We start from the raw sequence: 24,585 nt of genomic DNA on the forward strand, positions 1-24,585 counted from the left end.
TCTCGGGAAGGGTAAACGACAGTTATTTAGGGACAGAGAGAGTATAAACGAAAGTGCTACACTGTCGAAATAAAAAAAGTTAGATCTAAACAAGGTCCTTTCAATAAAATATGGTTAGAATGCCAAAAATATACTCCTTCGTCCATAAATAAATACACATCTTATTTCCCGAGAAGTCAAACCTTAAAATTTTGACTAAATGTATATAAAAATATACTAATAATATTTATCATATGTAATATGTATCATTAGATTGAGCATAAAATATATTTTTATAATATACTTATTTGCAGATACAAATTTTTAATATTATTTGATATATTTATAATCAACTTAAAATTAGAGTCCAAATGGAATTAGAAAAAAAGGATTTAAGTATTTTAAGTAACAATAATAGTTTTAATTTTCGGTATTTTACAAACTATTCAAAACATAATCTGGAAAAAAATTAGAGTCCAAATGAATTTAGGAAAAAAGATTTAAGTATTAATAAAGTTTAAGTAACATGACCTGGGAAAAAAATAAAGTCAAATGTGAATTTAGAAAAGAAAAAAGAAAACATACAACTGGCTGTGAATTTTTTAAAGTCCGTTAATGACTTTTGATGGTAAAAAAAAAGGCAACTCAAAAGATGGCTGCACAGAGTAATGAAAAGGCCTAATGGGAGAAAGAGTGAGGAACGGCGCGTAGGAAATAAAATGATAAAAACAACAAAACATAGGTGGAGTGAGAGCAGTAGGAGTTCCATGTGCGTGCGCAGTGTGTCTCGGTATCTGGATCTGGAATCAAATGCGGACGGGAAACAAGTGGGAAAGAACAATGGTACTACACTAGCAGCGTTGACTGTTACGAATCTTAAAGGGCGACCCAAGGACCAGATAAGACATGCTTGTGCATGCCGTTGCGGTTTTGTCCATTCGTGAGATGGACCGATGCTTTTTCACGAAATAAACTCGTTCTACAGACTGAGCAACTAATAGTGGCCAGCACATGACGGACAGGATGAACAAGTAACTCCAACCAAATGGAATCTTAGCCTCGGATGTAGTTTTGGATGGTCCTTCAATAAACCATCCCAGGCTACAAACCAAACGGACATCGTAGCCTAGCTCGTCGCAACAACCAGACTCTCTACAACCATGCCGAATACATGTAAGGACCCTACATTAGATTGCTTGCGTAAGTTCAAATAGGCTGAGTCGATGACTTTTTGGCATGTATAGCCTCTCCGCATGCACCTCATGTACCAGGCGAACCTGACTCTGCCAGGAAATGCTCTATCCAATATCTATAGAGCCTGGCTCAAGGACGCTTTTTGCATCACGTGAACCAGGCCTAAACATCGACGCATCTAACCAACATTCGGGCTATGTTTGGTACAGAGCTAAACACTTATTTCTAAAATAGAGCTGTTTTTTTCTCCTCTCACAAAGACATGAGTTAGATGAAGCTAAAAAAATTAGCTTATTGCAGCTCTCTCCCTTATTTCTCTCTCATCTATGCATGCAGTAACTCGTAAAGCTATTTTATTAAACACTTTTTTCAAAACAACTCAGTTTCATCTAGAAAGTTGCTCATGAAACTATTTTCTAAAAAAACACCTTTACTAGTGAAGTTAAGCTATGTCAAACAAGTCATCAGTTGTTGCATCCCATGAGCCTAGTTGAGCCACATGCAAGGAATCAAATATGCCCTTAAAGTTTCTTTTAAATTCGTACGCTTGGTCCATCAAGTTAACTATTATCTATCTTGTTAGCTACCCTCGCTCTCCGGTCTTAAGAAAAATATTACTTTAACTACTATGTTTGTCCACATTTATTATAGTTAGAATTATAGCTTTTTGGGATAGAAAGGTATGTAGTACTCTTAGAGCATCTCTAGCAGCTCACCAATACCAACTCTCATCCCTATAAAACAGTCATATAGGGAGAGATGGGCAATTTTGTTACTCCAGCAGCTCTCGAATAGCTCTTTTTTTTGTCACCAATATCTCTTCCATCCCCCCTCAAATAAAAGGGGAGTTGCATCTCTCCTAATGGTGCTGGGACCACAATATCATCTTTTTCCTTCCATATCCTCTATTCTGATATATGGGTCCCATATATTGGAGAAGATTATTGATGATCTGTTGAAGTATCTTCCTTAGTCACTAAAAAAGGTATTATTGGTGAGCATCAATACCACTATATTGGGGATGATTTATCAGCAAAAGATTGAAATATAATCTCAGCTAACATTTAGCAGCTAGTAAACTATCAGGTGTATCATGTGTAACGCCCCGACCTAAGAAGATGGCTAAGGTCCACTCTACATGTTGAATGAACCACACCTGCTAATTAACTCTCTTACGCTTTCATCCTCGCTTCGTGTAAAAGGATCAATGCAGAGTTAACAGCCTCTCAGATCCAGGCTTTTAAGCTGGCTCAGCTTTCCTCAAAATTCCTAGGCCTTGTTTAGTTCCAAAAAGTTTTGGGAAATTGACATTGTAGCACTTTCGTTTGTATTTGACAAATATTGTTCAATCATGAACTAACTAGGCTTAAAAGATTCGTCTCGTCAATTCCGATCAAACTGTGCAATTAGTTTTTATTTTCGTCTATATTTAGTACTCCATGCATGCGTCTAAAGATTTGATGTGATAGAGAATCTGAAAAATTTTATAAAATTTTTTGGGAACTAAACAAGGCCCTAGTATGGTGCTAAACTTCGTCGCTGCAGTAACTCAATGCTAGAGTAACCCGAATTTAGCTCGGCCCAACTTGGCCCAATAAGCTGGGTCTCACATCATGTATAAGATTAAATAGGCTCTTTATCTAACAACTTGTATTAATACTAACACTGTGCTGCAGTGATGTGTACCCAAGCTAGGGATTTTAATTAAGAGCCCGGCCGGTTTGATTTAGACCGTATGAGCATCAAATTAGACTTGGCTGCTCACATTATAGTGGTGGAGATTGTAGTGGTAGTGTTAGGCTCACATTATATTACATACTGCCATCGAGCTCTCTTTTGTGTGTGTGTGTGTGTGTGTGTGGATAACGTTTTTGTCAGTTGAGGCCTTGCAGAAAGTGCGTGCGCTGCACATATTCGATCAGCTGCACAAAATATACAAATGGTATGGCCTCTGCCACGCGTGTTACAACTTACAAGTACAATGCGACACACGCCGAGGCACCTCGCAACAACGCATATATAGGCATAGTATAGCACAAGATCGATGCATGCATGCATGCTTCAAGTGCGTGCGTGCGCGCGCGCGCGCACAAGGTACATTAATTAGGAACAGAACAACGAGAGCCCAAAACAGGGTATGAGCAGGGAAGGGAGGCCGGCGACGTCGTCTCGATCGATCGCCTTGTACCTAGCTAGGCCATGACATCGATGCCATCCACCACCTTGGCCGCTTCACCCGCCTGCTCGTCCTCCTCTTCACGCTGGAGCACGCGCTGGAGCACGGCGAGCAGCTGCTGCGGCGCGACGAGCTGCGGGAAGTGGCCGACGGAGTCCATGACCACCACCTCCACCTCCGCCTCCGCCTCCGGGGACCTCGTCATCATCCTTTGCCTCATGTACTCCGCCACGGCGGGGGGCGCCGCGAAGTCGCCCGCCACCTGGACGACGGTGCACGGCGCGGCCACGGCGTCGAGGACCCCGCGCTGGTCGCCCAGGAAGATCATCCGGGCCACCTCCAGCGCCACGCTCCGGTGCATCGACAGGAAACTCTGCTCCAGCGCCACGGCGGCGGACGAGTCGCCGCCGGCGGCGTTGGGGACGAAGCCCTTCACCCAGGCGACAAAGTCCGACGACATGGCGCCCAGCATGCCGTCGATGCTCGCCCTGTCGAAGCCGCCCACGTACCCCTCCGACGGCGAGTCCAGGTACCTGATCGATCGATTGATGACATCAAAGATCATCCCTAGCTAGAATATAATGCTCATCCGGCCCAATCCATCATTAGTTGGGTGGTCAGATCTCGCGTTATATATGGTCATGCACGTTTAACTTTCTAGAGATTAATTAATGAATTGCCCTGTTTGCTTCATCCTAATCTATAGATGTTTTTCTTCAAAGTATTTTCTGAATTTATTAACCCTTCTGTAATTAGTTTGGTACAATTGCCCTCAAAATTAATTTGTACAATATAAGGATTGACGTAGAGCCTTCTTTTCTTGACCAAATACTAAAACACCTATAGATTTGACTTAGGTTAACTTAAAACCTCTTATATTTGAGGACTATGGAAGGAGTATAAGTTTACAAATTGTCTATCGAGTATCCATGATCCCTAAGGCATAAATTTAATGCAACAAATTTTGGCGCTGAAAACGTCTACGATGCTCGGATGATATTTAGACTCCTCCTTAGACTATGGCGACCCAAACACGGGACCTATTTGACCATTTGGGTCACGCGCAGCGAAGAAACAAAGCACCAAAAATTGCTGAACTCCAACGGCGAACGCAAAACAGAGCTCCGCCGCCGAGCTCCGACCCACCCCCTCCTCGCCAAGCTCTCCGCGCGAGCGCCAACCTGCCTCCTCCCCACCGAACTCCGCTGCCGTGCTCCCCACCGAGCTCCGGCCCGCCCCCTCCCCGCCAAGCTCCCTGCTGAGCTCCGCCACCGAGCCCCTGCAGAGCTCCGCCGCTGAGCGTCGGCCCGTCCCCTCGCCGAGCGTCGCTCGCGGGCAGATCTGGCAGCGCCAGACCGCTTCACCGTCGTCGGGCTCGTCTGGCCGAGCGCTATCCATGGGCTCGCCTGGCCGCGCCTTGCCAACGCCGCGGTCCTGCATCGACGTCGTCGTCCGCGGTCGCCGGACCTCCCCGCGCTCCAGCTACCGGAGTGGGGGTGGGAGAAGAGAGAGGAGGACCCCAGCGCCAGAGATTTGCGTCGTGCACAGAGGTGACACATATATGCCTTCTGTTTGGCCTCGTACCCAAAATGCATGTTGCGTTTGCATCCTCCATTGGAGCGTGATTTGAGGACGCAAAATACTATAGAAGACGGATTTTGAGTTTGGGTAGCATTTTGCCAACTCTGTTGGAGATAGTCTTAGACGTTTGGCATGGTTCCTCTAGCTCTTCTTTTGAAGATGTTGTTGAGTTGGAGCACCATTAAATTAGTTATAGAATATATTTTTATAATAAATTTATTTAAATATATAAATTTTAATACTATTTAATATAAATTTGGACACTTCCCATAATTACATTCTTCTGCGGACGGAGGTATTACACTTAGACACGCATATGATTTCTAGAGGCTTCCCAGTCGCTGCGATGACCGTGACTTGTGCATGGCCGACTGCTGTGCCTATATGCTGAAGTGGACAGACGCTGACGGGCCATAATAATAGCTAGGTGTAGTACATAATTAAGACCAAAAGGTTGAGAGGATGGGGATCGGAAGAACCGAAATTGCAAGCCTGTTTCTGTTTGGTTCATGATGATCTAGCAGGCAACTTATTAGCTACAATCCAGGTACCATGCATGGCTGCTGACTCGCGGGAGAGGAACCAGATCGAGGACCGATCATGGTTTCTGTCTACTACGTACGCAGATCGATGTTTATGATCGAGTATATATAATGAAAACCAGATCGAGGTGGGTTAAACACACTTTGCTATCCATGCTTTGCATTGGTAACAAGCATCTTCCTATAAATAAATTTTACCATATACTAATGAAAATCAAAAAGACTTTCTCTTTCTTTCTTTTTTTTAAAAAAAAAATATGGCCCCGTTGTATTAATTACCCATCTTCTACAATACTGTAGTCATCGTGATTTTTACACTGTTCGTCGGAACAGCACCCCGGCCGGGCCCATGCATGCCTGCACACTCTCGCAGAAAAGCACGGCACAAGAGCAGAAGAGATCGATCATGGCGTGCAGCAGGAGTAGCTAGCTCACCGTACCTGGGGGACGCGCAGAGGAGGACGAGGTGGGCGAAGAGGTCAGGCCTCCTGACGGAGGCGATGCAGGCGGCCATGGCGGACATGGAGTGCCCCACCACCACCGCGCCGCGCACCCCCTTGTCGTCCATGAGCGCGATCAGGTCGTCGGCGAACCTGCCGAACGTGTACCGCCCTGCCTCTTCGTCGTCACCGGCGCCGGTGAAGTCCCAGTCGAAGAGGATGACCCTGTGGTGCTCGGAGAGAGCCGGCAGGAGCTTGTCCCACAGCGTCTGGTTGGCGCCGTAGCCGTGCGCCAGCACCACCGTCGTGTCGCCGCCGCCGACCTCCTTCACGTTCGCGTACCACCGCATTGCTTGCCTAGTTGCCTTGCCGCCGGCCGGGGAAAAGCCCAGGAGACTACTGTGCTAGCTTTGGCGTCTCGCTCTGCCTACACACCGTTGGGATGTACTAGTATACATATTTATATATAGGAAGGATGAGCGCATCATCACTAGCCACTGACAGGATTCAGAATTTGCTACGGTACTTCAAAGTAGTTGTTGAGAGCCAGTTTGGTAGAGCTTTTTGATTCTCTATAGAAGCTTATTTTCTAAGGGAAGTGATTTTGTGGCTGAAAGTGATCCTCTTTGATTTTTTAGTATAAACTCTCAAAATCACGATGGAAAATCACTTCACAGAGAATCAAGAGAAGCTACTTTTTTTTTTTAGCTCCTAGCCTTTTAGTTCATTTTAGTGAACTAGAGAATAACTTCTCTCTCAAAAACTGTTTCCCTGTCAAATAGGCCTGTGTGGTTGTCGATCTAGATTATAATTATTATATAGTAATAGGAGAAATATTTATTTACTTTGGAAAATTGGACAAAACATATCTTGCAATTAGATGATCTATAGGCCAAACTGCTGTTAGTGTATGACTTCTGTGATACAAAATTATAGTGTTGTTATTATCATATATCTGTGTTTAAATAAAACTTTTTTGTATTTACAAAATTACATATAAGTTGGCATAATTTAAGACGGCAAAATTTTGGAAAGCATGCTGCAGTACGGCATGTTTGAGCATCCATCCAATCCCATTCCCAATCCATCCAATCAAACCCAATCCCAATCCCAGTCCAATCGCAGTCCAAAAGTCCAAACTGCAGGGGCGAGTGGACCCAGGCCAGAGATTCCGTTGCAGTCCCCAGAAAGTGCTGCACTGTCGTGTAGCACCAACGGCCAACGGTTGTAGGTGCCGTGTCACACCAACCCTTCCGCTAGCTAGCTGCTTTGCCTTTTTATTTTATTTTTCTATCTGTAAATACATAATTGATCATCATTCATCAACAACAGCTGATGGGCATCTTGACTTAATGATGACGCATAGATATACTGCACAATTTAATTTGTCTATCCACTTAACCATGTAAGGCCACCAATAGCTTCAAATTAAGGTGGAAGTGTATGTCACACCGATACATCTATGTATCTCCTCTATTCACAAAAGAATGTATTATCGGATCCATACCGGTCAAATTAGCTTAAGTTGGACCAAATTTGTAGTAAATAGTATTAGTATTTATATCTTCAAATAAATTTATTATATAAAAATATATTTTCTAACTAATTTAATGGTACTTATTTTGTATCATGAACATCAGCACATTTTTATATAAAATTGGTCAACATTTAGTTTGACTTTCCAAAAAAAAAGAGAATTACAAAAAAAATTGGATGGAGGGAATACATCAAATTTTGGTATGGATTTCTATAGACTGATATGCACACGAATACCAGATCGACATCCATGATTGCCCTACTGTCTTTGTCTTGCTTCTTCTTATATTCTTACTACACATGACTATGAGGTATATAATAGTCCGTTGTTTCTAAAATAATATAAAACAAATTGAGGGTAGCTCAACTAGCTAGATTACCCATAGTGAAGTTTTTGACTTGATGCGGGTTATAGTATCTTCTACCGATGCAGTATTTTGGAGGTGTTCAATGAAATAAGGTGAATTTTTTTTTAAGAATATGACTTAACGTGTATTTCATTAAGTAGAAAAATAAGATGAGTTTGCGTGCATATATACAAATATCTAGGTCTGTGTTGTGCTATATTTCATTTTAAAAAAAAGGTTATGATGCACATTTTAATTTGGAAAAACAATAGTAAAAAGGGAAAAACAAAGATAAGATGAATTCCAGATCGTGCACGCAATTAAGGCCAGTAGTGGTCAGCACAAGACATAACATAGGCCGCAACAAGATAATAGTAGGCTGATGCAAAGGAGAGCCACAAAAACAGAAAAAAATGATGGAACAAATAAATGCTAAGACTGGGACGGGGCACAATGCAACCAACGTACTCCTTCTCCACATTGATCGAGTGATCGATCTGATGCATTTTTTCAACAAAGTCCGGCCGTCCGTATCATGCACGTCACAGATACGTTGTCAAACCGTTGCCTGCCATCAAATATCATATAGTATATCCATCGAATGCCTCCAAAACTCAACTTTTCGATGCATTATTTATTAATATATAATATACAATTAATTGGTGCCGGCCGGCCTTTTCAATTGTGGTCCATGTCGTCACGAGTGAGACATGCATGACTGGCTAGCTCGTGACAGCCAGATTAATACAACAAGTACGTATAATTAAATAACGAACCCAATAGAAAAAACGAGGGCCTTTTGTTTGAGAAAAATGAACTTCGCTTTAATTTTGCAGTTATCCAATCATGTATATATATCTCTGCCGGCCGGCCGGCCCCAACCAAGAGGTATACTCTATCTGCAAAAGAGCAGTTAGTTGCACCGATCGTATCGAAATATAAAACTTCATCGTCTGTTTATTTAATCTGCCCAGGTAACAACTAGCTACCCCCTGTTCTCAAAAAGTATGTTCGTTTAAGCTTATCTATCAAATCTGTTAGCTATTTAGGAGTAGTTTCATAATACATCAGTGAACAGTAATTAATAAATCAGCGAACAGTACTTCCATGCCTTTTCATGATAAGTGAATGGGCCTTTTATTCGCAAAAACAATCTAGTAATTAATGCTATGCCCTTACGTGCAAAGTTAGAAAAATCCCATTAACTCTATTGCAGTGATGTGTGCCCAAGCTATGTATTTTAATTAAGATCCCAGTTTGATTTACACCGCATAGCATCCAATTAGATTTGGGCTCAGAAAACTCCACAGGAGAGACGTTGTTGTCGAGCAACTATAACTGTTTGCAACTCTCCACTGCAATTATTTGGCGGCGATGAGACTCCAGAAATTAAGAAACACCTTATCTCTATCTTGTCGATGTCAATTATTCATTTATATCCTATGGAGGTGTCAAGTGAGGAGTCAGTTGCGGAACCAAGACTTTTAGTTAAGGGGGACTGAAAAATATGATGTATCATACTCAAGACTTTTAGTGAAGGACTATATAAATCCTAACCTTGTCACAAGCGAGCTTGCAGAGTAGAAGAGTCTGTCTCAGGGTGGAGTCATTTGGGTATTGGTTCGTCGAATTTTGATGCATTCTTCTTTCTTCTGCCCTCTTCATCCTATTTTCTTTCCTTTTTTGTTTGGATCATCTTCATTCCAATAGTGACTCGAAACTTGAACCATAAATAATCCAAGATTACAAACACTCTTAGAGCATCTCCAAGGGTTTTGCATTTGAGTAATTTGCCAAAAAGTTCCAAAAGAGGTATCCAACGGTTTTGCATTTGGAGTTTGCAATTTGGGCAACTTGGCAAATGAGGGAGCAAACTTGACAAAAATGTCAAACTGTGGACGGCTTTGCAAACCCGATCGCGCGAGCAAAGTCACGAGCGAGGAAAGCACGCACGCCTGGAGACCTTCTATTTTTATCCTTTGCCAAGTCCAAATGCCAATTTCCTTGGAGATGACCTATTTTTATCCTTTGCATTTTGTTATGGGAGTTTGCAAACAACAACAAATGCCAAGTCAATTTGCCAAAGCCTTTGGAGGTGCTCTTATTATCGTATTATAGATCATAACCTAGATTATAATATAGGGGCATTTGGCCACCGGACATGCAAAGTGGCGCGCATTAGCTGAAAGACACTTTTTCATGTAACACTCACCACCAAAACAGTTGTCATTTGTAAACCATAAGGCCAATGGCTATGAAATTTTAACAGCAACAAGATATGATAGTTATCTACAAATCATCTAATACTCACTTCCATAGAAAATCTTGTTAAGGACATGAAATCATGTCCACCAGCAACCTTAACAGCCATGATTTGCTGGTGGACATGATTTCGTATCCTTAACGAGATTTTCTATGGAAGTGAGTATTAGATGATTTGTAGATAACTATCGTATCTTGTTGCTGTTAAAATTTCATAGCCGTTGGCCTTATGGTTTACAAATGGCAATTGTTTTGGTGGTGAGTGTTACATAAAAAAGTGTCTTCCAGCAATGGTCACCACTTTGCATGTCCGGTAGCCATTTTTCCCTATTATATATATATATATATATATATATATATATATATAGTAGTTCAGATTATAGAATGTGTGTGATTGAAGTAATACCTGCCTCCTCGGGACGACAGAAGCTGTAACGTGACAGGATGCATGCATGTGTTTCGAAGGTGTCGTCCCAAGATTTGTCGGCACGTACGGAAATCCCAGTGATGGCTACATATATACTACCTTCATCAGTACTCCATGCACCGCCATGCGTGCGCATTCATAATCACTGATTTCAGAAACGACGACAGGTGCGGAGCAATAATCGGCCGGAGAATAAACGTGTGTTTGCATTGATTTCTTGTACAGTAAACGAGAGGAAGTAGTATATATATACAGCGACCGATCGACCCCAGATATAATATCGGCCACACCAAGATGTGCATCCATGCGTGGAAGCTCTCTTGTCGACGTATTCTGATTGTTTGGTATAGACGTTACGTACGTATAGCTAGCGCATACAGTACTTACTCCTGTATGTATGTATGTGTAGTGTGCATCGGGGATCGTCGATGCATCTCGTTATTCCGGCCCACGGCCTTGTAGCTAATCTCCTAGTGCTGGCCCATTTCACTGCATGCTCTCCGTGCATGTTTTTTCCCCCCATTCTTTCCGATCCCTCTGTTTCTTTTTCTTTTTCTTTTTTGGTTGCAAAAAAATCCCTTTGTGGTATTTAAGAGAGCAAATTACCAAAGGCGTCTCTTTTTTATTAATTTACTCTTTTTAATTGATCAGCAAAATGAAAGGAAACCACTTCAGTTTCCAGAATCGATCCTTTGGAGAGAGCAGATTAAAAGATCAAATTTTGAGCCCCTTTGTCGATGCAACGGAACGCGTCAAACTTACCAAAGGCATTTCAATGAAAGGAAACCACTTCAGTTTCAGGAAAAAAAAAAAGTCTAAATAGCCACCACACGTTTCAACGTTATACGTGGCCATTCATGCAATTTAACCTGCCTCCCTAAGGAAATGGATCGATCGGTTTGTGATATTTATGGGAAGCAATATTAGAAGCAATGGTAATTAATGAAGGGAATTTAGATTTTACAATGACATACTCTAGCTCTTTTGTTCCCTACTTAGCTAGTAGTGCTCCAGTTTCTACCATTCCCTGTTTTTGTATTTGTAACTTTATTACTTGTACCCGTACTGGTTCTATACTTCTTTTTATTAATAATTTCAATGGGGGTGTACTCATTAAAAAAAATGACGTACTCTTTGAATGGAAGAGAATAGTTTTTGATGGCATAAATAATTGCCTCTCTCGGTCTTTGGGAAGTGTCACCATGCATGTGCCTCTGTTGATATGCCTTCTTTGTGCCTCTGTCAGTCTGCACACATACGTCTACAGCTTTAGCAGGACTGCATGAGGAGGACGGAAGACAAGGCATCGTTTCGTTTCAACGGGCCAACGGCGTACCAATCAGCACACATGTCGTCACAAAAAGCACTGCTCCCTAATTTATTTATTGTGAAAAAAAAATATTACTGCTCACTGATTTATTGTAAAAAAATATTATTAAATAACTAACAAATTTAACAAATAAGTTCAAGCGAACAAAACAGTGCAGGTAGCAAATGATGGACTAGGTGTGTTAATTTCTCATATTGGACATTCCACTATAGCTGCTTCTAACAATCCTCTAATCCTATCAAATGATAAAAAATGTGCTACATTTCCCTCACATTAGCAATTAAGAACCTCCTATCCGTTCACAAGCTTGTGACTGACGACAATTATTATTTAATTATGAACTAACTAGGCTCAAAAGATTCGTCTTGCAAATTACAGATAAACTATGCAATTAGTTTTTTATCTGTATTTAATACTTCATGCATATACCGTAAGATTCGATGTGACGAAAAATAAGTTTGTAGATTTTCGGGTGTAACTAAACAAGGCCTTACACGAGTGTCGAAGGTGAGGGATTGTCTCGCACATTAGGACTATAGTTCCAATTTTTTTCAAAATAGATACTATAGTATTTTCATTTGTATTTAACAAATATTGTCCAATCATGGACTAACTAGGTTCAAAAGATCCATCTTGCAAATTATAGGTAAACTGTGTAATTAGTTATTTTCTTTTATTTATATTTCATGCTCAATGCATATACCGCAAGATTCGATGTGATGAAAAATCTGAAGAATTTTGCAAAAAAATTTGAGAACTACACAAGGCCGGCTTCAACGCACCTTCTGAGTCACTGCATAAAAACATATGAAACCTCCGTACCTGGATCTTTTGCGTGGGAGGCGTTTCTGAAACTTTCACCATCAACAACGCTCATATATGCTCTTCGTTCTCGTCCCTCATACGAAACACATGACATGCATGACTCTATTTTCAAGCAAAAAGAGATGGAGATGATCTCATCCTAGAAAACATGGATGCCACCATCCCATTCAACCTTATCCCCAACAAAACACTGAGTGTTGGTGTCAGGTTATTTTGCCAAATTTTTAGATGATGTTTAATTCTATTATATAAAATGATGGGACAAAATCTATTTTTTTTGTTTAAATGGGGAACTAAATTGACCCAATATTCGACTAGTAGTAGGAATAGGAAATAGTAGGAAATAGGGAAAGGAGGAGAAAGAGAAGGCATAGCACAGTAGATCCCGATCCGACGGCCCTACGTCGTCGGGTGACATGTCCTGGTCCCACAGGTCCTGACAGTGACAGTGCATATATGATCGTCGTCGTCACCTCCGTCGACATCGACCAAACTCGCCGGCTGGGTATACGATGGCCGCCGGACGTCTTCTCGTGATCCTTGTGCTACTCATGGGTATGGAAGCTTCTTAATTGTTCTTGATGATTCTGCTTGTGTTTGAAAGAAAGAAAGAAAGAAAGAAAGAAAGAAAGAAAGAAAGAAAGAAAGAAACGTTCACATGTCGATGATGGCGATCTTGCAGCGGGGGCGGCAGCGGCGGCGGCGTTCGGGATCCCCATGCCCGTGCCGGCGTTTGGGGTCCAAGACGTCCCGTGGGAGTACTGCGCGTTGTACCGCAACATCCATGGGTCGGCGCCCTTCGATCTGGGCACCGCGGCGGCCATCCACCTCGGCAACACCAACTCGTGCATCGCCGGCTACGACGTGGATCCCGCGACAGGGGCAGGGGGCAACTACTACCAGCTTTGCATCCCGTCCTGGGTGGCCGTCACGGAGAACGGCACCCTCGCCGGCGAGGCCGCCATGAACCACGCCGCCGTCAGCCCCGGGACGGCCATCTCGGGCTTCATGCGCTTCATGGAGCGAAGGCTTGAGCAGCGTGAGGTGACGAGAGCCATGGAGCTTGTGCCGTACAAGTTTGTGGAGTGGCTGGGATGGGCCGGCATCCAGGTCCAGGTACAGGCGGACCAGCAGGTGAAGGTTTTCTCCGTGGCGCATCTCGCCGGCGTCCTGATCGCGGAGCTGAAGCATAAGGCGGAGGCGCACCTGGGCCGCGACATCAGGCACGGTGTCATCGCCGTACCCCATCACCTCACCTACCGTGGGAGGCAGGACGTGGTGCATACGGCGAGCAGCTGGGGCGGCTTCTGGGGCGGCGGCGTCAAGGCCATCGACCAGCAGATCGCGGCGGCCGCGGCGTACGGCCACCACACGGAGACGGAGCAGGGCGACGGCAAGACCATCCTTGTCTTCCGCGTCGGCGGCCGCACGTCCGACGCCACCATCTTCAAGTTCGTCAACGGCACGGCTCGTTACGACTATTCGCAACATGATTACTTCTTGGGAGGTAGGTACTGACTGACTGTACGCGACCGACCATCGTCGTCTTCTTCAATTGCATTCACTCCATCCATCAAGCAAAGCAGGCGACGACTTGACGGCGAGGATTGTGGACTACATGGCGGAGCTCATCAAGCAGCGGCATCAGTGGGACATTCGGCAGGACGAGGACGGCAAGGCGCTCGGCAGCCTAAGGGTGGCCTGCGAGTACGCCAAGAAGGCACTGAGCGACCAGGAGGAGACGCTGGTGCAGGTCGACCTCGACGGAATCGGCGCCGGCGCCGGCAGCTTCTCCGAGCTCCTTACGCGGGCCAAGTTGGAGGAGCTGAACCAGGACCTGTTGGACAGAGCCATGGCGTTGGTGGACGGGGCGCTGACAAGGAGCGGTCGTCGGCAGCCGGACATGGTGGTGGTGGACGAAATCGTCCTCGCCGGCGGCAGCGCGAGGATCCCCAAGCTCCGGCAGCTCGTCCAGGACTACATGGGTGGCAGGGAGCCCAACAGCCGCAAGGGAGTGGAGGCACAGGAGGCCATCATCCATGGGCGGTCTTAGAGTCCGGCCGTTCGGACCGAATATGTCGTCCGGCAACTCTCGCCCAATATTTCCCGCCTGGGTATTGCGCGTATAGGCTGTATAGAAGCTAGCACTCTGAATCTGGGCTATTGGTCACTGTAACCCGCGTCAATAGCAAGACAGGCGTGGCTGCGGACAGATGACAGGCTGTCCCATCAGCTACTCACCCACATGCAAATGACTTTTTAACGAATTAAAAAAAGTCATAACTCTTAAACCAAACATCCAAATTAAATTTCAATCACACCATCAAATTTCTTATAATAAATCCTTTAAAACAAGATCTCACATGAATATATTCAGATAAAATTTTATTAATAAACAATTATCTATTAAAAATATAACATTGTCTTTTATTGAGCAGATGAAATGTTCTAAGTTTAGAGAACAATGTTCCATCTTAGGAGGAAACATGTTCTGGATTTAGAAGGATAATATTCTAGTTTTAGGTTTGTGATATTGGTATTATAATATACGTAAAAATAAATAAAAGTACGTAACACAAATAAAAGAAATAAAATTTATAGCAATGCATAAGGAAAACAAATAAATACATGTAATTGAAAAAAACTTTAAAAGAACATCACGTGGATACTTTTCAAACATCCTAAAATATAATATAGAACAACACATATATATTAAGCGAACATTACTAAATACATTATAGAACATCACATGTATACTAAGTGATACTAAGTGAATATCACAAAAATATCATAGAACATCACGTATATACCAAGAGAACATTACTAAATACAATATAGAACATCACTAAATACATTATAGAATATCGCATATATATATTACGTGAACATCACTGAATATATCGTAGAACATTACATGTATACTAAGAGAACATCACGAAAAACATCATAGAACATCACGTGTATACTATATGAACAACACACATTATAGAACATTATATGAATACTATATAAATATAACATAACACAATATAGAACATTAAACGTACGTGAATATCACATATATAGGAAAAAATTTAAAAGTAAAAATAAATTATTAAAACAATTAATTAGAATAAAACAACTAATAAACATACACATAAAAAATTAACTGTTAACAAATGATAAATATGTAGAACATGAGTAACTTAAACAAGGACATAAAAAAATACAAATAATAATGTAAAATCACATAAAAAAGAAATAAAAATAAAAATAAATTGGAGAAAATAAAAAATATTAAGAAAGGAAAGGGAAGTAAAAATGGAGAAAAGAAATAAAAGAAACATTAAAAGTATAAAACCTGAAAAATAACAAAAATCAAATAGAACATCACTAAATATATTATAGAACATCACAAATACATTACATGAACATCACTCAATACATCATAGAACACCACATATATACTAAGTGAACATCACTGAATACACCATAGAACATTACTGGATACATTATAGAACATCGTATATATATTACCTAAACATCACTAAATATACCACAAAAATATTACATGTATACTGAATGAACGTCACTAAATTCAAAATCAAAAGAAAAAATAAAAAAATAGAACATCAGCACGTGAACATCAAAGAAAATAACAAGAATAAGAAAAAAGATAAAATATACAAAACAAAGAATAATATAAAACAAAAAAGGAAAATAAAAATAAAGCACAAAAAAGATAGAAAAAGAACCAAATGGAATATAAAATGAAAAAAATAAAGAAAAAGGAAAGAAAAATTAAAAAAAAGAAACAAAGAAAGATTAAGAAATAAAACATGAATAAAAGAAAACATAATTAAAAATATAAAAGGAAAAACAAAATCAAAATCAAAATAATAAAAATAAGAAAAAAATATAAAGATACAAAACAGAGAATAATATAAAACAAAAAAGGAAAATAAAAATAAAGCAAAAAAAGATAGAAAAAAAAACCAAACAGAATATAAAATAAAAAAATAAAAAAAAAGAAAAGAAAAAGAAAATATAGCAAGTAGCAAGAAAAAGAAAAAGATAAAAGAAACAAAAAAAGAAGAGAAAACTAACAGCAACGATGGCGAGGGAAAAAGAAAAGAAACATAAAAAGAAAGAAAAAAAGAAGAAAAGAAAATGAAAGAAAAAATGAAAAAGAAAGAAATAAAAAGAAAACGTACCTGGCAACAACCCGTCACGCACTCACGCATGCGCGGGAATCCCCATCACGCACTCACGCATGCGCGGGAGTCATCGGACGACGGCTCCGGTCCGAACGTTCGGACCGGAAGATTGGCGATCATCCATGGCACTGCAATTCTCTCCCGTCCTGAGGCAGCTCGCTACGTTGAAGAGTGTTTTGTTGACAAGTGACACTGCAATTCTTCAACTACTAGTACCGTCGGCAGGCGGCGACAGACTGTGGGTTGGTTGATCCTAGAACCATTTTCTTGCATGCATTCGTAGTACTAATAACATATATATATATATATATATTAATAAAGTTAGTCATATTATTAGAAAGAGGGGAAAAAATGAGTCGTAAAATACCAGTTGGGCTAGCTGGTTCTTTGTGTTGTTCTTTGCTTTGCAAAGTGGGTCGTTACTCGTTCTCGTACTCGGTGAGTACTGGGCCTTATGGCCCACAGCATAGGCCCGGCCTCGTCTCCACCTTTCCAGAGATTTGGACGACGTCAAACCATTTCCTTTCCATTTTCATCTTTGGGACCTTTTTCTTCTGCTCCGAGTATATTTTTTTTAGAAAAAAATACTTTAGGTAGTATACAAACAAACGTACGGTACTCTTATGCCCTGTGGGGCCGGGCGATGAAGTGAAGGCGATGAAACGTACGGTAGTCTTTAGGTAGTATGAAACAAACGTACGGTACTCTGATGAGGTGAAGGCGACGAGGAGTCGTCCTAAAGACTACAGTACAACAGGGAGAGATATGATCGATCATCTCTAGGACAGTACAACTCCCTGCTCCTACTTGTACAGTACGTTGTACAGCCCATGCATATATACATATATGGGTGTGTTTGGTTGGGTCTCTTGGGCTGGCTTTTGATTTAGCTGGGCCAATGTTGATTGTTTGGTTGGCTGGCTAGCCTACTTAGCCAGGCTCTACGAACAGTGGCGGAGCCAGGATTTGAGTCTTGGGTATTCCCTTGCTAGTGTCTGATGAGTCTTCACTTAATTGTTGCCTCTAACCTCATGACCAATGTGTGCCCTCGCCAGTCGCCATATAGGTATAGCATAGAGATAGAGGTCGCGTCCGCGCTGCCAAGAGCTTAGGACGCTGTGAACCAGCAGTGCTACCACCACGTCATGCCTGGTCGGCTAGGATTAGAGATTTAGGAATGAGGATTATAGAATTGCCTCGCACTCATACCTCGTTCACTCACATGAAAAAAAATACTTCTATTATACATGCTGCTATGTGCATATTCCGATTTATCTTGGAAAACAGTTTAGAAACAATATATGATTTATACTAATATTTGGTGGCATGAGTCAATATGTATGTAGTCTGAAGATAAATAATTAGGTTCTCATTTCCAGAAATAATAAAATAGAATAATTTTGGTAATCGAGCTAACATAGAACCTATGTAGAAAAATGAATACAAAGATAGATTAAAAAGAATAAGAGAGAAATTTTATTTGCTAAATATAGAAATGCTAATATATTTGATATACATATATATAAATATACCTATATATACTTGGTGCATAAAAAAGTTGGGTATGTATCCGCCCATGTCTAGGAAGCCAAAAGTGCCCCCCTAGCCACGCCCAGATTGAATCACCAGGTTGGTGTTTCTTCTGGAGCCAGGCTACACTCGGCCTTCTTCATGTGTCTCCTAACCGCCCCTGCTCGGCCTCACCATCCCCTCCCTCCTCTGCCACCGCCGCTCTCTCCTCCATGCGCGCCCCCTTTCCCTCGCCGCCGCACACGACGCAGGCGGAGTCCGAGGCGGAGGTGGTGGTGCCGTCCCCAAACTCACCCCAACTTCGCCTTCTCCTCCCCCACATCCCATGGCGCCCGCCACGACCGTCACCGGTGCCGAGGACTCCAATCGTCTCGCATCCCACGCCGTCCACCCACAAAAGATGCGGGAGCTCGCGGCGCTCCGCTCCTCCTCGGGAGGCGGCAATGGCGGCGGCCGCCCCTTCTTCGTGGCCTTCTGCGTCGCTGTCATGCCGCTCTTCGCCATGGCACGCCGGTCCGCCGGGTCCGACCACGTCGCTCGCTTCCCGTCCCGGCGGCTGGACGAGGACGACGTGGCAGTGATGGTGGTGGCAGAGGCCCTGAATGTTCTCTCCCTCGCTCTCCCCATCGTCAAGCCCAATGGAGGGCACCTGCGCCACATGGAAGGTGGCGCAGGCCCTAGATCTCCCCTTCGCCGCTTCTTGCCCTCGCTCCGCTGGCGCTCCCTCCGCCGCTGCGAGCGTGCTGCACGGCCAGCCACACCATCACGGTGGGGAGGAGACGCCCCGAGGACCGCCACCACCCAGGGGGTCGTCGACGCCGACGACTCTGATTCCAACTCGGAAGGCTCAGAGTACGACGAGGAGCGGTCGGTGTCCCCGCCCCCACCGCACGCGTCGTCGCACCACCACCACGTGGTGGCGCCGGTGGCGCAGCAGCCCCAACCGCCGTCCTTCTTCACGGCGGTGAGGAGGAGTCAAACGACGGTGACCTCCATGCTCACCCTGCTCGAGGAAATGTCTGAAAGAGGGTAATCCTACCAATTGAGAGAAGAGGTAACTCTATCTCAACAAATCAGGCAACCAAACATACTCTAAGGCTAGCCAGGCTGATATAGTACACGCAACCATACAAGCAAGGATTGGCTAGCTAGGGATAGGTTTGGACTAGCTAGTTTGGCTAGCTAGACTTATCTAGAAAATAAACCAAACACACCCATTCATGCCTGTAGTAGCACACAGGCAGCTGCAGTCCTGCACTCGATCTCTCTGCCACTGTTCCCTGCGCCCATGCATGCCTGGCCTCACCAGTCAGCAAGCACGGGACCGGCCGGGAGTATCCGCTCATCGCATGCACGCAGAGCACTAGCACTACGGTAATATACACGGGTACGTAGCAGGTCACGTATGGGCTATACCTACGGTACCACAACAAGTCGAGGTCTGTCGTCTCTAACTTACTCATTGTTGAAGCTGTTTGGTTGGGAGGACTATGGTGAGATGAGACGACTGCTCCCTTCCAAAATAGACGCATGATGTCCCCACGAACTGTACAAAGTTTAAATTTTAATAAAATGTATGTATGATGCTTATTATACATCATAAAGATTAATAATATATATAGTCAAAATTAACAAAATTTGACTGCTTGGAATGTAAGATGTGCATTTATTTTAGGCACCAATGGAGCGCGCTCCGGGTGCAAGATAAGATCAGCCGGAGGGGAGAAAGGATTAACCAAGAAAGAAGAAAAAAAAAAGAGAGAAGGAAATCTGACAAGCCCAAATGTCAATGTGTGGTCTCACTTTTTATGTCATCTAATGCAGCTAAACAGAAAAACAGAATCATCCTGTTTTTTTTTTCAAACCAAGTATAGAATGAGACCGTTCTATTTCTCCAAACTGAGACCAAATCCAGTAGCCCCAAAATCAGCCCTCTACTTTTGATTTGGGTGTTCTTCCTATTTCTTTGGGCTCAATTTTTTTTTTGCATCAACTCCAACAATAGCACCTAAATTTGGGCCCCCAAACCAATTCCAGAGAGAATGATAGAAAAGGACCCACTCGTCATTGTCTTTTTCTTCTTCCTCTTTCTTCTTCTTTGGACATGGAGACAATTGGAGCATCGAGTCAGTTACCGTAGGGTGTCATGCACATGCAAGGGAAGAGAGAGAGGGAGCGCGCGCTGGGGCTAGGACACGCGATGGAGGATGGGGGCTGTCCTGTTGAGCCAATGAGAATGGGGTCTGCAAGAGAAATATGGGTGCCCAACGAAATATAGGGTCTGGAGTAGGGACCCTGTTGAAGTAATGTTTTTAGCCTGGGCACACATATTTAGTTATTTGGGCTCGAGTACGTAGGGGCATTGCTGGAGTTGCTCTGAGATAGGTTCACCGCTTCATTTTCTGTTCTCTCCCGTTAGGCCTTGTTTAGTTCCCAAAAAAATTTGCAAATAAAAACTAATTGCAAAGTTTGGTCGAAAATCACGAGACGAATCTTTTGAGCCTAGTTAGTTCATGATTGGACAATATTTGTCAAATACAAACGAAAGTGCTACTATTCCTATTTTGTAAAATTTTTTGGAACTAAACAAAGTTTGGAGCAACACAGCTGGTGAAACAAGAGGCTGTTTAGGTCCTAAGAAATTTTGCAAAATGTTATTATAACATTTTTGTTTGTATTTAATAATTATTGTCCAATTATGTATTAACTAAGCTTAAAAATTCGTGTACATACAAAATATACAATTAGTTATTTTTTATTTATATTTAATATTTTATACATATGCTGTAAGATTTGATGTGACGAAGAATCTTGAATATTTTATGAAAAAATTCAGGAAGGCCTTGTTTAGTTCACCCTAAAAAGCAAAAACTTTTCAAGATTCTCCGTCACATCGAATCTTGCGGCATATGCATGAAACACTAGATATAGACAAAAATAAAAACTAATTCTGTAAATGGTGAGATAAATTTTTTTAGAGTTTTCGAAAGGCTGAAGTAAACCGGGTCCAGACAACACGGAAATGGAGAAGAGCCTGGAATTGAAGTGGGCCGGCTTGCAGCTACCATAGGAGTAGTCCGTCGTGCTTGGTGCCTCCTGTCACCTCCGAAAAAAGCCATGGTCCCCAATTCGAATCCTGTTCATGCATACGAGTGTCGCCTTCACAGTTCCAGTTCAGTACTGTAGTTTAATTTTGCAAATCGGCAAATGCATTTTGATGAGTTAAATAAAAATGACATCTTTTGATTTTTTTTGTACTACTCCACTCTACTATTTTACTCCAATCCAAGTATGCATTGTCACTTGTCAAAAAAAAAGTATGCATTGTCTCGCTTGCTGCTGGTGTGCCATTGCGTAGTACAGCTCTGGCGTAGTAGTACAGTATAGAGCTTTGTGCTGAGAGCGGGTGTCCTGTACAGGAGCTTTCCTTGTTTAGTTCGCAAAAATTTTTGGTTTGGGTATTATAGCACTTTCGTTTTTATTTGACAAATATTTTTCAATTATAGAGTAACTAGACTCAAAAGATTCATCTCGCGGTTTACAGACAAACTTGTAATTAGTTTTTATTTTTATCTATATTTAATGCTCTATGCATGTGCCGCAAGATTTGATGTGACGAGAAACATTTGAAAAATTTTGGGTTTTTAGATGAACTGAACAAGGCTCGCTCTCAAAAAAAAAAGAACAAGGCTTTGTTGGAAAATGGGCTGGACAAGAGTTCCATTCATGGCTGGACCATCAGGCAAGGTCGGAGCAGCAGCACACAAAGAGGATGGAGCAGCAGTCCCGTCCCGTCCCGTGTCGGGTCTTGTATTGCACATTGCTCATGGTCGAGGAGGCGAAAAGTTTTTTTTATTATTATAGCACTTTTTTATATTTAATAACTATTGTTTAATTATATATTAATTAGACTTCAAAGATTTATATTTCAAATTATAAATAATCTGTGTAAGTAATTGTTTTTTATTTATATTTAATGTTGTGTCATAAAATTTGATGTGACGTGAATTTTTTAAAAGTGTGTAATGTATTTGTCATATGCATGTGTAATGCGTTTGTGTGCCTTGATGCTGGTGAGCCGTGGGATATATAACAGACTAGAGTAGTACAGTATACTGGCCTACAGTAGCGTTGTGCTGTGAGACCGGCTGTGCTTGGGCAAGAGTGGCATGGCTGTAGTCCTTGCATGTGTCAAGGAGGATAGGATGGATGGGGATGGGGGCCGGAGCGGCAAAGCTGTCGGTCCGTGTCTGGGCTTGTTTTTTACTTGCAAAAGCTTTTGCAAAATAGAAATAGTAGTATTTTTGTTTGTATTTGATAAATATTGTTCAATTATATACTAACTAGGTTCAAAAGATTTGTCTCGTAAATTTCAGATAAACTGTATAATTAGTTATTTCTTTTATCTATATATTTAGTGCTTTATGTATGTGTCGAAAGATTCGATGTGACGTAGAATATGAAAAATTTTGCAAAATATTTTGGGAACTAAACACCCTGGTCTTGCAGTGCTCCTTGGTCCATGGATTGCCTTCGCCGGCGGCCGGGCCGGCCAGACATGCATGATTGGCGCCGCACCCGCCCGGCAGCGGCACGCACTACATTGCCCCTGGGCATGTCCGTCTCACGTCGGCGTGTTGGCGCCGGCAGACACGGCCCCGACCGTGACGCGGACACCCGTCACATTCAGCCGTCAGACGTACGTCCCCCCGCGCCCGCCTTGTCGGTCCGGTCGCCGACGCGGTGCTATCACCGGCGTGCCGCCTGTCCCTCTCCGCTCCGGCGGCGACCCTCCCTCAGCTCCCGCGCGCTGGCTGACATTACTTGTACTACGTGACATGGCATGACATCGCTAGCACCTTCACCGGCAATGGGCAATGTCAATGTGGCATGCAAATGCAGATGCAGTGCAGTGGGAACAGCCAACACTAGAAGCGGCTGCCCAGGTACTCGTCGGCGTCTACACTAGTACACGACCACGCACGAGGCACACACCTCACCGCGCGCGGCAGCTCAGCAATTAATGTCTCTGCTGCTCTCTGCTACTCCCTCCGTTCCAAATTATAAGTCATTTCAAGAATCTCGGAGAGTCAAAGCATTTTTAAGTTTGACTAAAAATATAGAGAGAAATATAAAGATTTATGTCATAAAATAGGTACACTATGAAAATATAGCTAACAAAGAATCTAATGATACTTGGTTGGTACCAAAAATGTTATTATTTTGCTATATAAATTTGGTCAAACTTGAAAAACTTTGACTCTCCAAGATTCTTGGAATGACTTATAATTTGGGACGGAGGGAGTAGTATATTGCTCTACGACGTAATTTCAGCTTAATATAATACTATATATATATATATATATATATATATATACCTTTGTACACGTACGTGTAGTTACTCTCATCTTCAATAAACTATATTATGTATGTATTCATACCTGTTTATCAGTTTGAGTATGTTTATATACTCATATTAAGATACTCTAGATCTTACCACGCGAAAATTTTTCAAAAAAAATATATATTTTAACTATATTACTAAAATACCACTACTATATTATATACAATAAGTATAACCATATACTCTATGTATGTATGCATACTTAACATACATATCACTCTAGATAGTCTAGTATAATCATATACTTTGTCTATATACATTTCGTCCGGTCATATACACCTTAAATCTAGAGATACATAGATGAGAATAACTACACGCACGTGTAAAAGAAACGCGTCATATATATATATATATATATATATATATATATATATATATATATATATATATATGTTGTAATCAGCTAGCGTGTACGTACCACCACCGTGTTCACTACGTGTCCAAGCTCATGTATCTACCTAAATTAATTAATTAGTAAAAAAAGATATGGCATGTGTGTACTACTATGTCACACGCGCCTTCGTTTATTAACAAATAAATTGGACCTCCGGTACTACTATCCATGCAGATACTCCTATGCAGCGTCTAAAACTCCAATCCAATAATAATGCACGCACTCCCTGAGTCCAATAATATAGTAATTCTCATTTTTTTAAGATGTCAATTAAATTTCAACTTTATATAAAAATGTTCTAATAATAAACATTTACTAATGTGTATATATATGGTTAGACTAATTATTATGTGATATATTTTTTGTACTAATAGTCTTATTAGGACACAAATGTTGATATCGAATTTTTAGTAAGCCAAAAT

General features: G+C 42.0%; 2 protein-coding genes across 2 annotated transcripts; one reads left to right on the top strand and one right to left on the bottom strand.

Annotated features, from left to right (window-relative positions):
* Positions 3,034–6,466, bottom strand: LOC8065316 (strigolactone esterase D14). Its single transcript, XM_002441574.2, has 2 exons — positions 5,913–6,466; positions 3,034–3,882 (listed from the first exon to the last, which is right to left on the bottom strand). Exons 1-2 carry the CDS (start codon positions 6,260–6,262, stop codon positions 3,366–3,368), a joined length of 867 nt encoding a protein of 288 aa, XP_002441619.1. The 5' UTR covers positions 6,263–6,466; the 3' UTR covers positions 3,034–3,365.
* On the top strand, positions 13,152–14,868 carry LOC110430498 (luminal-binding protein-like). Its single transcript, XM_021448219.1, has 3 exons — positions 13,152–13,194; positions 13,322–14,146; positions 14,226–14,868. The coding sequence occupies exons 1-3, from the start codon at positions 13,152–13,154 to the stop codon at positions 14,690–14,692; spliced, it is 1,335 nt and encodes a 444-aa protein (XP_021303894.1). The 3' UTR covers positions 14,693–14,868.

This window comes from Sorghum bicolor, chromosome 9 (assembly GCF_000003195.3).
Source record: "Sorghum bicolor cultivar BTx623 chromosome 9, Sorghum_bicolor_NCBIv3, whole genome shotgun sequence".
Taxonomy (NCBI): domain Eukaryota; kingdom Viridiplantae; phylum Streptophyta; class Magnoliopsida; order Poales; family Poaceae; genus Sorghum; species Sorghum bicolor.

What these genes read in the sequence shown, in the direction of transcription:
- LOC8065316 (XM_002441574.2), bottom strand. Translation starts at nt 6,262, where the DNA reads ATGCGGTGGTACGCGAACGTGAAGGAGGTCGGCGGCGGCGACACGACG. An exon ending in CTCCTCTGCGCGTCCCCCAG is followed by an intron (nt 3,883 to 5,912) that starts GTACGGTGAGCT and finishes TCGATCGATCAG; the next exon opens with GTACCTGGACTCGCCGTCGG.
- LOC110430498 (XM_021448219.1), top strand. Translation starts at nt 13,152, where the DNA reads ATGGCCGCCGGACGTCTTCTCGTGATCCTTGTGCTACTCATGG. An exon ending in GATCCTTGTGCTACTCATGG is followed by an intron (nt 13,195 to 13,321) that starts GTATGGAAGCTT and finishes GCGATCTTGCAG; the next exon opens with CGGGGGCGGCAGCGGCGGCG. An exon ending in ACATGATTACTTCTTGGGAG is followed by an intron (nt 14,147 to 14,225) that starts GTAGGTACTGAC and finishes CAAGCAAAGCAG; the next exon opens with GCGACGACTTGACGGCGAGG.